This window comes from Argiope bruennichi, chromosome 4 (genome assembly GCF_947563725.1).
Source record: "Argiope bruennichi chromosome 4, qqArgBrue1.1, whole genome shotgun sequence".
Taxonomy (NCBI): domain Eukaryota; kingdom Metazoa; phylum Arthropoda; class Arachnida; order Araneae; family Araneidae; genus Argiope; species Argiope bruennichi.
The window spans coordinates 103,920,649-103,933,303 of record NC_079154.1 but is presented as its reverse complement, the minus strand read 5'-3'; the positions used below and the strand labels follow the sequence as shown (position 1 = coordinate 103,933,303).

The 12,655-nt window shown below is 31.6% G+C and overlaps 1 protein-coding gene across 2 annotated transcripts in view; it reads left to right on the top strand.

The window, feature by feature from the left end:
• LOC129965887 (ATP-binding cassette sub-family C member 4-like) overlaps positions 1-12,655 on the top strand; it is a 104,984-nt gene that overhangs the window by 63,804 nt on the left and 28,525 nt on the right. For both annotated transcript variants that reach the window (XM_056080148.1, XM_056080149.1), the window contains exons 12-17: positions 144-238; positions 325-411; positions 1,601-1,697; positions 2,934-3,161; positions 7,656-7,849; positions 10,165-10,556. In XM_056080148.1, coding sequence (XP_055936123.1) covers positions 144-238; positions 325-411; positions 1,601-1,697; positions 2,934-3,161; positions 7,656-7,849; positions 10,165-10,556 — 1,093 coding nt within the window. The remainder of the gene's footprint in view (positions 1-143; positions 239-324; positions 412-1,600; positions 1,698-2,933; positions 3,162-7,655; positions 7,850-10,164; positions 10,557-12,655) is intronic.

The window sequence follows — 12,655 nt, the reverse complement described above, 5'->3', positions numbered from 1 at the left end:
TTTCATTTTAAATTTCTAAGTACTTGAAATTAATGTTCAAACAGTCACGAAATCATCGGTTTAAAAAACTCGAAGTTATCTTGAAATAAGGAACTTCAACTTCAAGTTTATACAATAGCTGTAATAATTTTTTTTCTTTTAAGGATATTGAACTTTTCCCATATGGAGACCAGACACCTGTTGGAGAAAGGGGTGTCAGTTTAAGTGGTGGTCAAAAGGCTCGTGTAAACCTTGCCAGGTATAAATTAAGAAATATCGTTTGAATTGAAACGGCAGAGCTAGGGTTTAATCGAACTTTATTTCTAATTAATTTGTTGCTTCTAGGGCTATGTATTTCGACGCTGACATCTTCTTGTTAGACGACCCCTTGAGTGCCGTGGACTCTGCTGTTTCCAAACATCTCTTCGAAAAGTATTTTCGATATATTTTTTTAAAAATTTTATTGAATTTAATATGTATTCTGTTTTAGAATATGACTGGAAAGATAATATAAAATGCTTATATTTGTATATGTTAAAAATATATAATGTATACTTTTGACTTTCATCGTTTCAAGCTAAGCTATTTTAGCTGTCATTTTGATTGTCTTTTGTTCTTTCACCACTCTCCAATGAATTTCCCGATTCTCTTAAAATTACTGAATAATTTTTTATGTATTGGAGTCAAAAAAATTTTTTTTAAATTATAAAAAAATTCATCTTATTAGTTCGGTGCTCTCTTTATTCAATGTGAAAATAAAAAGAGCAAGATATAAACAGGTTCATATACAATATTATGAAAAAATGGCTCTAGACTGAAATAAAACGTTAGCAAAATTTTTAATCCAGTTCTTACTATCCTTAGCAATCGTGCCCACTCTAGAAAACTTGGCTTAACTGAAAAAAAATGTCACCTGTAGTATCTTTTATATTCTCAAAATTGACTCATTAATTTTCCCCTAACAATATACCAACCATTTTCCCCTAGCAGTATACCAACCATTTCTAAACTATTTCAACAATTACATCGAGAAAGATGCACCAATCAATTAATTGACTTCGCTTCCTCAAAGTGGGTATTGCTTACTGTGAAATAAAGAAATTCAAAGCTTCACAACTCGTATAGTTTTAGTTGCAGAAGAATGGGACTTTTTGTTTTTGTTTAAGATGTTAATATAGTTATAGATTACTTTTCTAAAAATAGTTAATACAACCAGAGTACCATATAGAAATTAAGATTTTGTATTTCTTTCTTGCATTCATTTACTGTCTCAAGCAACATAAAAATATTCTATAACATTATTTAAAGCATTTTTTCAACTACAAATATATGCTTATATCGAAAGGTTCAAAAACCAGCTGTTGGACCTCGATTAGAGTGAACACACTGTATAATATTTCAAATAGATTTTTCTCAACATTTGTACCTTTTTTTTTTTTCTTTTTTGATAAATATTCTCTTTTACTATTTTGAGAAATATGAATTTAATAAATGATATTATTTGATTAGTAATAACAGTGTGGAAAAGATATGGATTAATTTGAATAAATTATTGCCTTTAATCTGTATAAGTTGTTCTGTAAATGTCCAAAGTTTTAAATATCTTCTCTATAACACGCAGGTGTATCAACGGTTATCTGAAGGACAAAGTGAGGATTTTGGCGACACATCAGATTCAATTTTTAAAAGGTGCTTCGCAGATTCTTGTTTTGAAAGAGGTATGCAAAATCCTTAGATTCCTTTGCCTGTATTTCATAAATGTCAGAAAAGCATGAAGATGAAAAATCTGTTTTGTTCTAACTTTTAGTGTTATACTGTCATTCCCAAGCAATTCTTGAAATATTACTAACAATCACCGTTACCATCAACAATAGTATAATTCAGAGGATTGCTTAAGGATTGCATTTGCCAATAATACTTAAAAGTCAAATTAGCTAGATAAAGAGTAACTGTGAACGTGACACGACTCATACAATTCAAATTGTTGGCAATATTCTAAATGACGTTTCCTCATGATTCTTTGATAGTATAAGAGTAATTATCACTTTTAAAGTATTGAAACAATAGTAGCAAAGCTATAAAAAATGACACACGCACACATATTTGTGCTTTTATATTATTTCTGGCCATTAGTATTAATGTAGCATTGTTATCATTGACATAAACATAATTTGTGATGCCAAGTGAAAAAAATAGATAAGAACATGCAATAAATAAAAGAAAATTGCAATAAATTTTAGAATGTTTTTTTAGATAAGTACCATACAGAAACTGAATAATTTGAGTTTAGCATAGCAATTTCTAGTCCCAAAGTTAAGGGTACTATCTTTTTTCATAATTATAATGATATTATTAATTTTCTTTACTATTACATTACACAGATATGTATATTTATTACACATATATAGATATGTCATTTAAATCCTGTTTTCGTAAGTAACAGAGATATTCAAATTGTAAAAGACATCCTGTCACATTTTGTTTATTGGCAAAGAGTCTTTAAACTGTATTTTTGTATGCTTCCATTTTTGTGACATGGTACTCTTTACCCTTTGATAACATCATTATCATTTTCCTTTCCATCATTATCGTTTAATAATGTTTATAATTTGTACTTGATAATATATTACAATACGGCCAAATAATGTTTAATAAGAACCAAAAATAATAATATCATTAAATATAACTATTAACGTCTAAAAATACTCAAGTAATCTTGAAATTGAATATTAATCTAACTAGATAAAACAAACCAAACTAAATTTTTAAAAAATATATAGTATTTTGTTTTAGATTTCTTTCCATAATTTATAATTAGTTTTTGATATTATTTTCAAAATTACTTTACCTTCTATCCTATTTTCTTTTGAAAATCATATGTAAATTATATTCCTAAAAAGTCAATTTCTAATATCAAAATATGCCTTACAATTTGCTCCCTTTTTTTTTTGTAGGGTAAATGCCTCGCTCTGGGAACATATGATCAACTGACAGAATCCGGTGTGGATTTGGGATCAATGATGGAAGACTACGAAAACGAACGACGCCAACGTCTGTGTTCCATGAACTCAACTGCCAGCAATGTTTCTCTGCCTGACGAATTAGGCGATGGAACAACTGCCGTTCCATTGTACGAATCTACTTTGTCTCTCAGCTCCTCAGTTTCGGCTGGATACGACGATGTATGGCACTTGTTCTTTTTTTAATTATACATTACAATATGCATTCCATGAATCACGCGTTTAAAATTTGTTAAGTCTTAAAAATTAATTTCATGGATTATTTTGCATTAGCCACTTCTTTCGCTAGGAATGTTAATTGTGCATTATTTATTTTTAATCTGTTAGGGAGTACAGTTTTAAAATTATTGTTCCCTTAACAATTGCATAGTTTTACTTAAACCCCTTGTTTTAGAACCATATATTCTTTTTCTATTTGAATGGATGGGGATGAATGTCATTTTTTTTTAAAGAAAAGACATATAACTGCATATAATAATGATTGATTGTGATTTTAATCAGTAGGAGTTATTTTAATAGCTTACATCTGATCTGTTTATTTTATATATGACTGTGTCTAATGGAGTCAAGTCATATTTCTGCACTCCAGGTCATCCTATTGCACAATATTATACAGTATTCTGTGATATTATATCATTTAATATTTAACAATATTATACAATATTGTGTGATATTTTATTTTATCATTTAATATTTAACAATATTATACAATATTGTGTGATATTTTATTTTATCATTTAATATTTAACAATATTATAAAATATTGTGCGATATTATATTGCATCATTTAATATTTAACAATATTATATTATATCATTTAATATTTAACAATATTATACAATATTGTGGGATATTATATTATATCATTTAATATTTTATACAATATTGTGCAATATTATATTATATCATTTAATATTTAACAATATTATAAAATATTGTAAATATTGTTTAATATCATACAATATTGTACAATATATCTGTGCTACTAGGGGTCATCTAACATTTAATTGCATTTTATCTTAAGACGTGCTATTACTTCTGTTATTTATACTCTATGTAAATTGTGCAGCGTAGATTCCAGCATTAATGCAAATTTACATTTATAAAATGGTAACTTAAATTATTTAAGTCCTATAGTAGCAAACTCATTTAAAATCTGCTGATAAAAAGTTGTGAAATAACAATCATAATATTAGAATTCTAGATCAAATGCAACTATCTGTAGAGGCATTGTAGAGCGCCTACAGACACGTGCACACATCTGCGCATTCACTTATATTAATAATAGAGATTATTATTATGGCATAAAATTTGAATCCTTTGAGTAGTATGAAATGCGATTTGCCACGCCTTTTAAACGTCTAATGGGTTATAAAGATTCTCTTTCATTTTCCTTGTGATCATTGAGATTGAATATTTATCCTATTTAGTGGCATAGAAAGAGTAAGTGACATCCATGTAACCATCTGGGACAAAGCAGGGATAAATGACACCCAGATTATCTATACCCATTGCCCTATCCTTTTCTTCACTGCTTCTCTTATCTCTGTGAACTGCTGTTTGGAAAACGACAGAACTCCCTATCGTTAGGAATTATACTTTTTAAGTTATTGATGAAAAACTGTGAAAGGATGTTTATCAAAATATTAAAATCCTTGATAAATTGTAACAATACAAATAATCTTTTTATGTCATTAGAAATTCAGCTACAGTATTGAAACCTCGGTTAGAACTCGTAGCGGAATTTAGATTTGAATCGGTGATCCTGTCTCCTTATTGAAACCATAATCTGCGGAAGATCTACAAAAATTTTGTATCCTGTGTCCCAGAAATCTTTTAGATGTCATACATCTTCCTTGCTATTGTGTAGGTTTTGGAGAAGAGAGTTTCAGTTCAGGTGCAGTTCTTCCCTATTGATCACTGTATATAATTACAGGATCTATACTTGTAGCTTCATATGGCGATAGAATCAATATTGTAGATGTTTCGAATTGACAAAAATATTGTCTGTCGCCAATGCTCCCATGAGAAATTCTCATTTTCATAAGAGAAAAAAAAACTTAGTGAAAGCAATAATATAATTTTTTTTTATTGTTGCTTTGTAAGTTTATTAGAAAATTCAGTCATTAGTGCTAAGAAAACTGAAGGATAAACAGTTAAATACGATTTAGCACTAATAATTAGTGATTTGAATATCACCCAAATTAGAAATAAATATTAAGTTTAATGCAAAAGAACCAAAAAGAACGACATTCTCATGATGAATCCGGCCTGGAGACTTTCTCAAAGGTCACCCTCAGGCAGGGATTCAAACCAGGGATTTCTTTCTGTGAAGGGTCTGACTTTCGTCCAAAAATATTGACCCCCTCGTCAATATTATTGTAATGACGAAGGGTCAATATTTTTGAATGTAAGTCAGAACCCTCACAGAAAAAAAATCCCTGGTTTGAATCCCTGCCTGAAGGTGACCTTTGAGAAAATCTTCAGGCCGGATTCATTATGAGAATGCCTTTTTTTGGTCCTTTTCAATTAAACTTAATAGTTTTTCTAATTTCGTTAAGTTTATTTGTGTTTTAGTTGTAGCAATATTAGCGCTCTCTAAATACAATGTATATTTTATTACTTTGATTCGAGAAATAATTATTTTTAATATAATTTCATAATGATTGTTTTTGGATTGATTTGAATATATCACATTCAAGAAAGTGAAATATAGTCATTTTGCGCTACATATCTTACAGCGCTACTAGCGATAAATTCTGTTTGGACTTGCGATCTCAAAAACTGTAGAAGAGAAAGACAAGAAATTCAATCGCAAAGCTGTGGAGCATCATGAGCTTAGATAGAAAAGACGCTTCGTACAAATGAAGTTAAAAATAGAATTACTTACAAAAGTCATTTGTTCATTGCATGTAACACCTCATCAATGAGCTAGAACACTGAGATTTGACCACATTTCTATTTGCCGCAGAATACATTAAAATGCTCACTTTTTACATTCTGCGATATGTCAAGTGTCAAATACAAGATCTTCATTCTGTAATGTGTCAAGTGTCAGTATATGATAATTATCAGTTATATGTCATCTACGTTCTACAACGTCATTAAAAGAATCTGATACATTTGATCTTTGAAACGGTCGCGTAAAAAATTGCGTAAAAAGTGAGGTTTGTTCAGCATGAAGACGATTCTACGCTACTTTTTTATTCAGGTATTTGTTTGTCAAATATATCTACTAGGTTTTTTTTTTTTTTTTTTTTTGGTATCTAAATAAGAGAATAACCACAGTATTTTTTTACCATCAAGACACCATTCAATACGTTTATCAATAAATGTTTTCGTCTTAAAACGCCCTCCGGCGCGGAAAACGAAATTTTATCCTAACTTGCTCTGTATGTTATGTAATACCGCTGAAAATCGAGAACAACATAAACCAGTATTCTTTTCTTTCTATTGAAACACACACTCTCTCTCTTTTTGTGAAAATTAGTTTGATATAATTCATGCTCTGGATTAAAGGAAAAATGTTTTAAAAAATCCTAGTAGAAATATATAAAATAAAATAATTAAAAAACAGTATGATTCAAATATCCATCGTCATGCAGATTTACATTTTAAACTCAGTACGAAATCTCCGATGTCCCTCGCTCCTAAATTTCTCCACTCATTATCGCTTTTATTAGCAAAAAAAAAAAAAAAAAAAAAAAAAAAAACCTCACATTAGTTATAAAAAATATTTAAGAAATTGCACTTTTCATCTAACCACAACAAACAGCGGAATGACAAGCTCAAACCCGCTATAATGATTGTGTCATTCGATTTTTTTTTTTACAGCTACGTTCCTTATTACAAGAAAAAAAATTGTCCGTAACAACCAATTTACAATAGGGCTGTGCCGATTTTCGATTTATTGACAAAAAAAATCGATATTTTTAAAAAATCGATTTTTCGATGACAGTTTTCGAAAAATCGATTTATCAAAATTGTGATCACGAGTAATAGTTCTCGATCAATCGTGATACAATGAATCGATATTCATAATTAATTTGCATTTTCGATTTCGTTTTGGTTAGTGTTTATTTTCGTTGCTTCTCATTCTTTTTCATCTTCAAACATAATGTTTGTTAACATTTCTATAAATACTGCCATGTTCTAATATATAAAAGTACTTGTTTTAAACACAACGTTATAAATGCATTGCTATAACATACAGACATTGCTTTGGCATTTGACACACTTTATTAAAGGGGTTTTAACAGAATTATTTTCTAACTATTTTTGTTAAAAAAAATTATTATATAAATTGAAAATACCTTTTATTTTGGTGTCGTTCTGATCAGTCAGTATGTTAAGAGATGCTATTTATAACTTATCATTATTTATTTATAGCTATTATATCACGATATATCGAAAAATATCGATATGTGTTGAACGATATATCGCGATGATGAAGCCCCGTCATCGCCCAGCCCTAATTTACAGTACACCTGTTATGAGTACAATTTTTTGTTCATTAAATGTTTTTATGGAAATTTCCATCATCACGCAAAGAAGGGTTAACCATCGAATCATTTAATTCACTAATTTTGTCTAAGTAATTAAACATTTACTTTATGTGTGATAGATGCCTGATTCTGTTTCCCTTTATTGTTTCAGATCGAAGGTGAAAAGATAAACGACAAAGGCCCCAAAGGCGTCGAAGAACTGAAGACTCAAGGAGCCGTGAAACTAAAAGTGTACATAGAATATATCAAATCGGGCGCCGGTCTATTCCTCAGAATCATTCTGCTGCTTTCTTACATTGGCACGCAAGTCCTTTTCAGCGGCAGTGACTTCTGGCTGACAGCATGGTACTTGTGAAATCCACTTTTGATTCTAAAGGAGCTCTTCGAAACATTCTGCTCTGATGAGTGAAGGATTCAATATGATCCGTCTACCAAAACTTACCCTAAATAGCTTCCTTTATTTAAATGAGATATTTTTCTATTAAAATTATGGGAACAAAACTGATTTAGTAAAAGAAAATTTCATCTCATAATTTAAATTAGTTACTACTAAAACCAAGCTTGTATTATACATCATTTTTAAATTTTAATCAGCTTCCAAATTTATCTGGGAGAAAAATAGTGAAAATCGATAGGATTGACCCCATGAATAACGCAAAGAATTTAATCTTTCTTTTTATTTCTAATACTTGATAGTTGTTTGTACTGTAGTTTGTCAGCAATATGACTGAACAAAAGGCTTCCGAATGAACGGAAACATCCGCTTATCGAAGATTCTTCCTAAAAAACACATTCTGATTGCAAAGCCTATGTTTATTGCCCAAAATATACAAAAATATTAAGAAATTATAAACATGGTGTTTATGATTAAAATTTCCCTATTTTGAGCTCTTTATATAGCGAACTACTCTGTGGAAAAACTCCAAAAGCGTTGAACAGACTATTCAAGACATGGGGAATGGGTTACACGAAAAAAAAAAGTAATAGTTTCAGGAACACCAATAGATGGCGCTGTACAACAGAAAATATGCTAAAAATTCACAAATAAAAAAAAATAAAAAACATGCGGTATGGAATTTTTCCTTTCTAATTTCTATTGCTGATATGAAAAAAAAAAAAAAAGATATAAAAGTGAAGAAACTAAAACTGCCATGTTGTTGTTACTTATAGCACTTGCCACGGCAAGCATGCTGTTCGAAGACAGCCGATTTAAGCCTACGGGGGAGCGCATCTTATTCTTTTTAATCGTCGAGCCAACTAGGTCCAAGAGTACGACTTAGCTACACACACGTCACAACCCTCTTTACGGGGCGGACTTCATTCTCGCATTTCATTCACTCATCCACAGATCGTCATTTAGACCTGAATCAGAGAACGATCACCCCTGATCCAGTACCCCCAGTGGTATTACTTTCGACATGGAGGACTTTGTGACCACGACAGATGTATACGCGCGTCAGCCACCAAGCACGCGGGGAATTTTCGGCCGGCGGGGTTCGAACTCGCAACCTAAGGGTCGCGAATCCAACATTCTACCAACCAGGCTATCCCAACCAAAATTGTCATTATAACTGTAATTTCGCACGGTAAGCACAAAAATTTGCATAAACCCTTGGTAGGTAATACTGTCTTAGGAATAAAAGGGATAACGCTGGGAAAATGTTGTTCTTATCAGCGGTAGCTTTGTGCTTTGCTAGTAAAGTTGTTTTATGAAAACAAAGAAATGCTGCAGTTGCATTTCGAGAGTTTCATCGTCTTGCGAATTTACGCAAAGGCTCAGCAAGTACCAAAACAAGCTCGGAAATTTTACTGTACCCCAAGTGCAACAGCGCCAATGTCTTGATTTAATTACCTTTATGCAAGATGAAGTGCCACCACATGAACTCAGTGTACGGCAATCTAAACCTCTCGTTCTACACATCAAAATCCTTGTGATATTTGGCTTTGGGGATATTTTTTTTAAAAAAAATTTGTTTATCGAGGACATCTAGTAACTTTGACATATTTGAAAGACAGTATCACTCTGTATGTGAGAAGCATCTTATTTTACCAATAACGATCCACTCTTGAACAAACTATCTAAAGAATGCAGATTTTACATCTGGAAGAAGGGACCATATTGAACAGTCTCCCTAACATCAATAAGGTCCTTGTCACTCAATGTTTGAATAAAATGTGTTACAAATGCGTATTTTGCGTCTTTTCAGCATGTTTTTTTATTGAACAGTGCCATCTATCGGTGTTTCTGGAACTATCCCTCCCCCCAAGGTAATCAGTTTCCCCATATCTTAAATAGTATGTTCAACAATTTTGAAGCTTTTACATTGAGAAGTTCGCTGTATAGAAAGCTCAGAGTAGGGGGTATTTTAATTTTGACCAACTTGTATATTAAATGTTACAAAATATGAGCAGCAATCTATTTACATAATACTAAGATCCTTGACATTGGCATACAGTAACTTGCTTTCCGTTTCACGTTATTCGCCCATCTGAATATGTCAAACTACTGGAGAAGCCAAATTGGCGATGTACCGGATTATAGAAATAATCCTAATATATAGAAATCGAAATTATTCAGGCCCAAACAAAGACATAAAAATCAAGAATCCTTTTATTAAAAAAAGAGGTTTTTAATTGTGTTTGTTTATGTTTAAATTTAGGACTAATCTAGAGCAGAGGAAGTACAACGTCAAAGACTGCTGGGATGGCGTGAACGCGACGAAGGCCGATCTGAATGAAACTGGACAATACAACCTCACTTACGGGGTTTTCGATCGAGATTTCTTCTACATGAATTTCGCCAACGTGAGTCAGGATTGCTTCAAAGTAACCAGCAATTACCGGATGGACGAGTTTGATGCGGCTAGCAGAGTGAACACGCCTTACCACCTTTCAGTTTATGCAGGTCTCGTCCTCATCGTATTTCTTCTATCTCTACTAAGGACGACCTGTTTCTTCCACATGTGCATGAAAGCATCGAGAAATCTTCACAACAAAATGTTTCGATGCGTTCTTAGGTCACCTGTCTCATTTTTTGACAGCAATCCAGTGGGTGAGTGATAATTTTTCGTTTCTATTTTTTTGGACAAGAAAGTTATTGGAATGTTTTATGTTAGTTAAATGATACTACCACAAAAATGGCCTCTCATCCATTTATAATTAAATCCTCCACAGTTTGCAAATTCCGTTAAAAATGAAACGAGTTTCCTGTAGTGGGTATATGGTGACACAGTCAAGAGAACTCAATAACAAATAGCGACGTTTATTAATGCGAAGACACGAATACATTCCAAATGACAAGCCAATTTAACATATCTAAGAAGTTCACAAGCAATAAACAGCAGTACTTCTAGTAAACAGCAGAACGCAAGCAGCATAAAAATGATAAGCATCTTGAAGCACTCAGAGAGGAAGAGAATTCGTTCAGCAAATAAATCGAACTGATCTCAAATAACTGCTTCCAACCCGGTCTCCGACCTTTTATAATTATCGAGACAGGCCAGAGAAGGTTCTTGAAAGATCATCTTAAATCGCGTTCTGACGGACCTATCGCCAAAATTCCTGGAGATTCCAAAATCTTCTATTTTGTCGTCAAATAGTAGCCAAGTTTCTCGCCAAGGTCGACATCCGTACAGCAGACTATCTGACTAATTGTTTCCCTTTCGATGGAAATATCTGCGTTGGGAAGCAACATATCAAATTTTTACACCACCTTTCTATTTTAAATTTATATAAATTTATTACATTCATAATCATAAACATTTTCTTTCTCGCATACGCAAAAAGCATGAAACACAAACATTTACTTTAGACATTCTGAAAAACTTCAGCATAAAGCCCAAACATTTCTTTACGCTTGCGAAGCCCTACTTCTGCGCATGCTCGAGAAGGTGCTTTTTTTCACCAAAACAAGGGCGAGGTGCAAAATGGATGATAACTTTGCATTTTAATAAATAATAAAATAAACCCTGAGTATCATTAGAATAATTTGTCTTGACAGTCGCGAACAATTTCCAATATTTAATAAGCCATATAATCAAAAAAAAAAAAAAGAAGAAGAAGAAGAGAAGAGAAAAAAGCCTGTTTCGAATTAAAATAAGAAGTAATAATTCAAAATGGCAACTGGAAAAGAAAGAGTTGAAAAAAAAAACGCATCTGAGACGTAAATACATTTTCGGCAGCTCATCAAATAGTCAATAAAGAGAGTTATTTGTTTTCTGCTGTTTACTTGAAGCAATTTATTCAAAACATCTTGAAGTGGGACAAGTAAACTGAAAAAAGAGTTTTACACCGCAATAATGCGCCTTATCACCATTATTATTCTTGAATTTGTAACTTAACATTCAACATTAAGCTCTGTATTCGCTTGATATGGCACCGTGTAATTTTATCTTACTTCTACGGTTGAAATTGCTTCTTCGTGGTCATCGTTTTGAGTTGAAGAAATTCGATTAAGAAAGATAAGAAAAGGAAGGGATTTTATAAAAGTAATTTTGAGGCACGTTTTGATGATTGATAAAATTATTGTTAGGAGGTTACTTTGAAAGAAGTACAATTTGACCAATAAATTGATATCTTTCGTTTTATGTCATATTGCCGAATACATTTTGATCAATGTAGTATGACCCCGTACAATGAATAAGGCCAATCAGAAAATCGGAACAAAACCTCGCAATGTTAGCATATATCTTATTAATCATATGAACATATAATGCTAGCATAATCTTTACTACTTACGCATCCATTTAATGCTAAAAATCTGCGCACATTTCTTCACCATGATATACAATTGAATTGCAGATATTCAACAAACATGAGGAGGAAAAATACATGTGACCATTTATCTCAAAATCAAATTTGTATGACATTCATATTTACAATTTAGTTTTTAAGTAAAACAGAACTGCTTTTTAAAGGAAAAATCCATATTTAAGATTATGGAGTGAAATACACTTCTTGTCTATGTAAGGGCTAATAATGTAAGGTGATGAAATATTTTTAATATAGTTTACTAGAGTCTTACTAAGCTATGCGGCAACAATTTAAAAAGACGCAAGATTAAAGCTAGATACTTTTTTTCAAATGTTTAATTTATAATTATACAGTTTAACTCTTTCCTGGGCTGTGATGTCTTTGGACATCATTTGAATA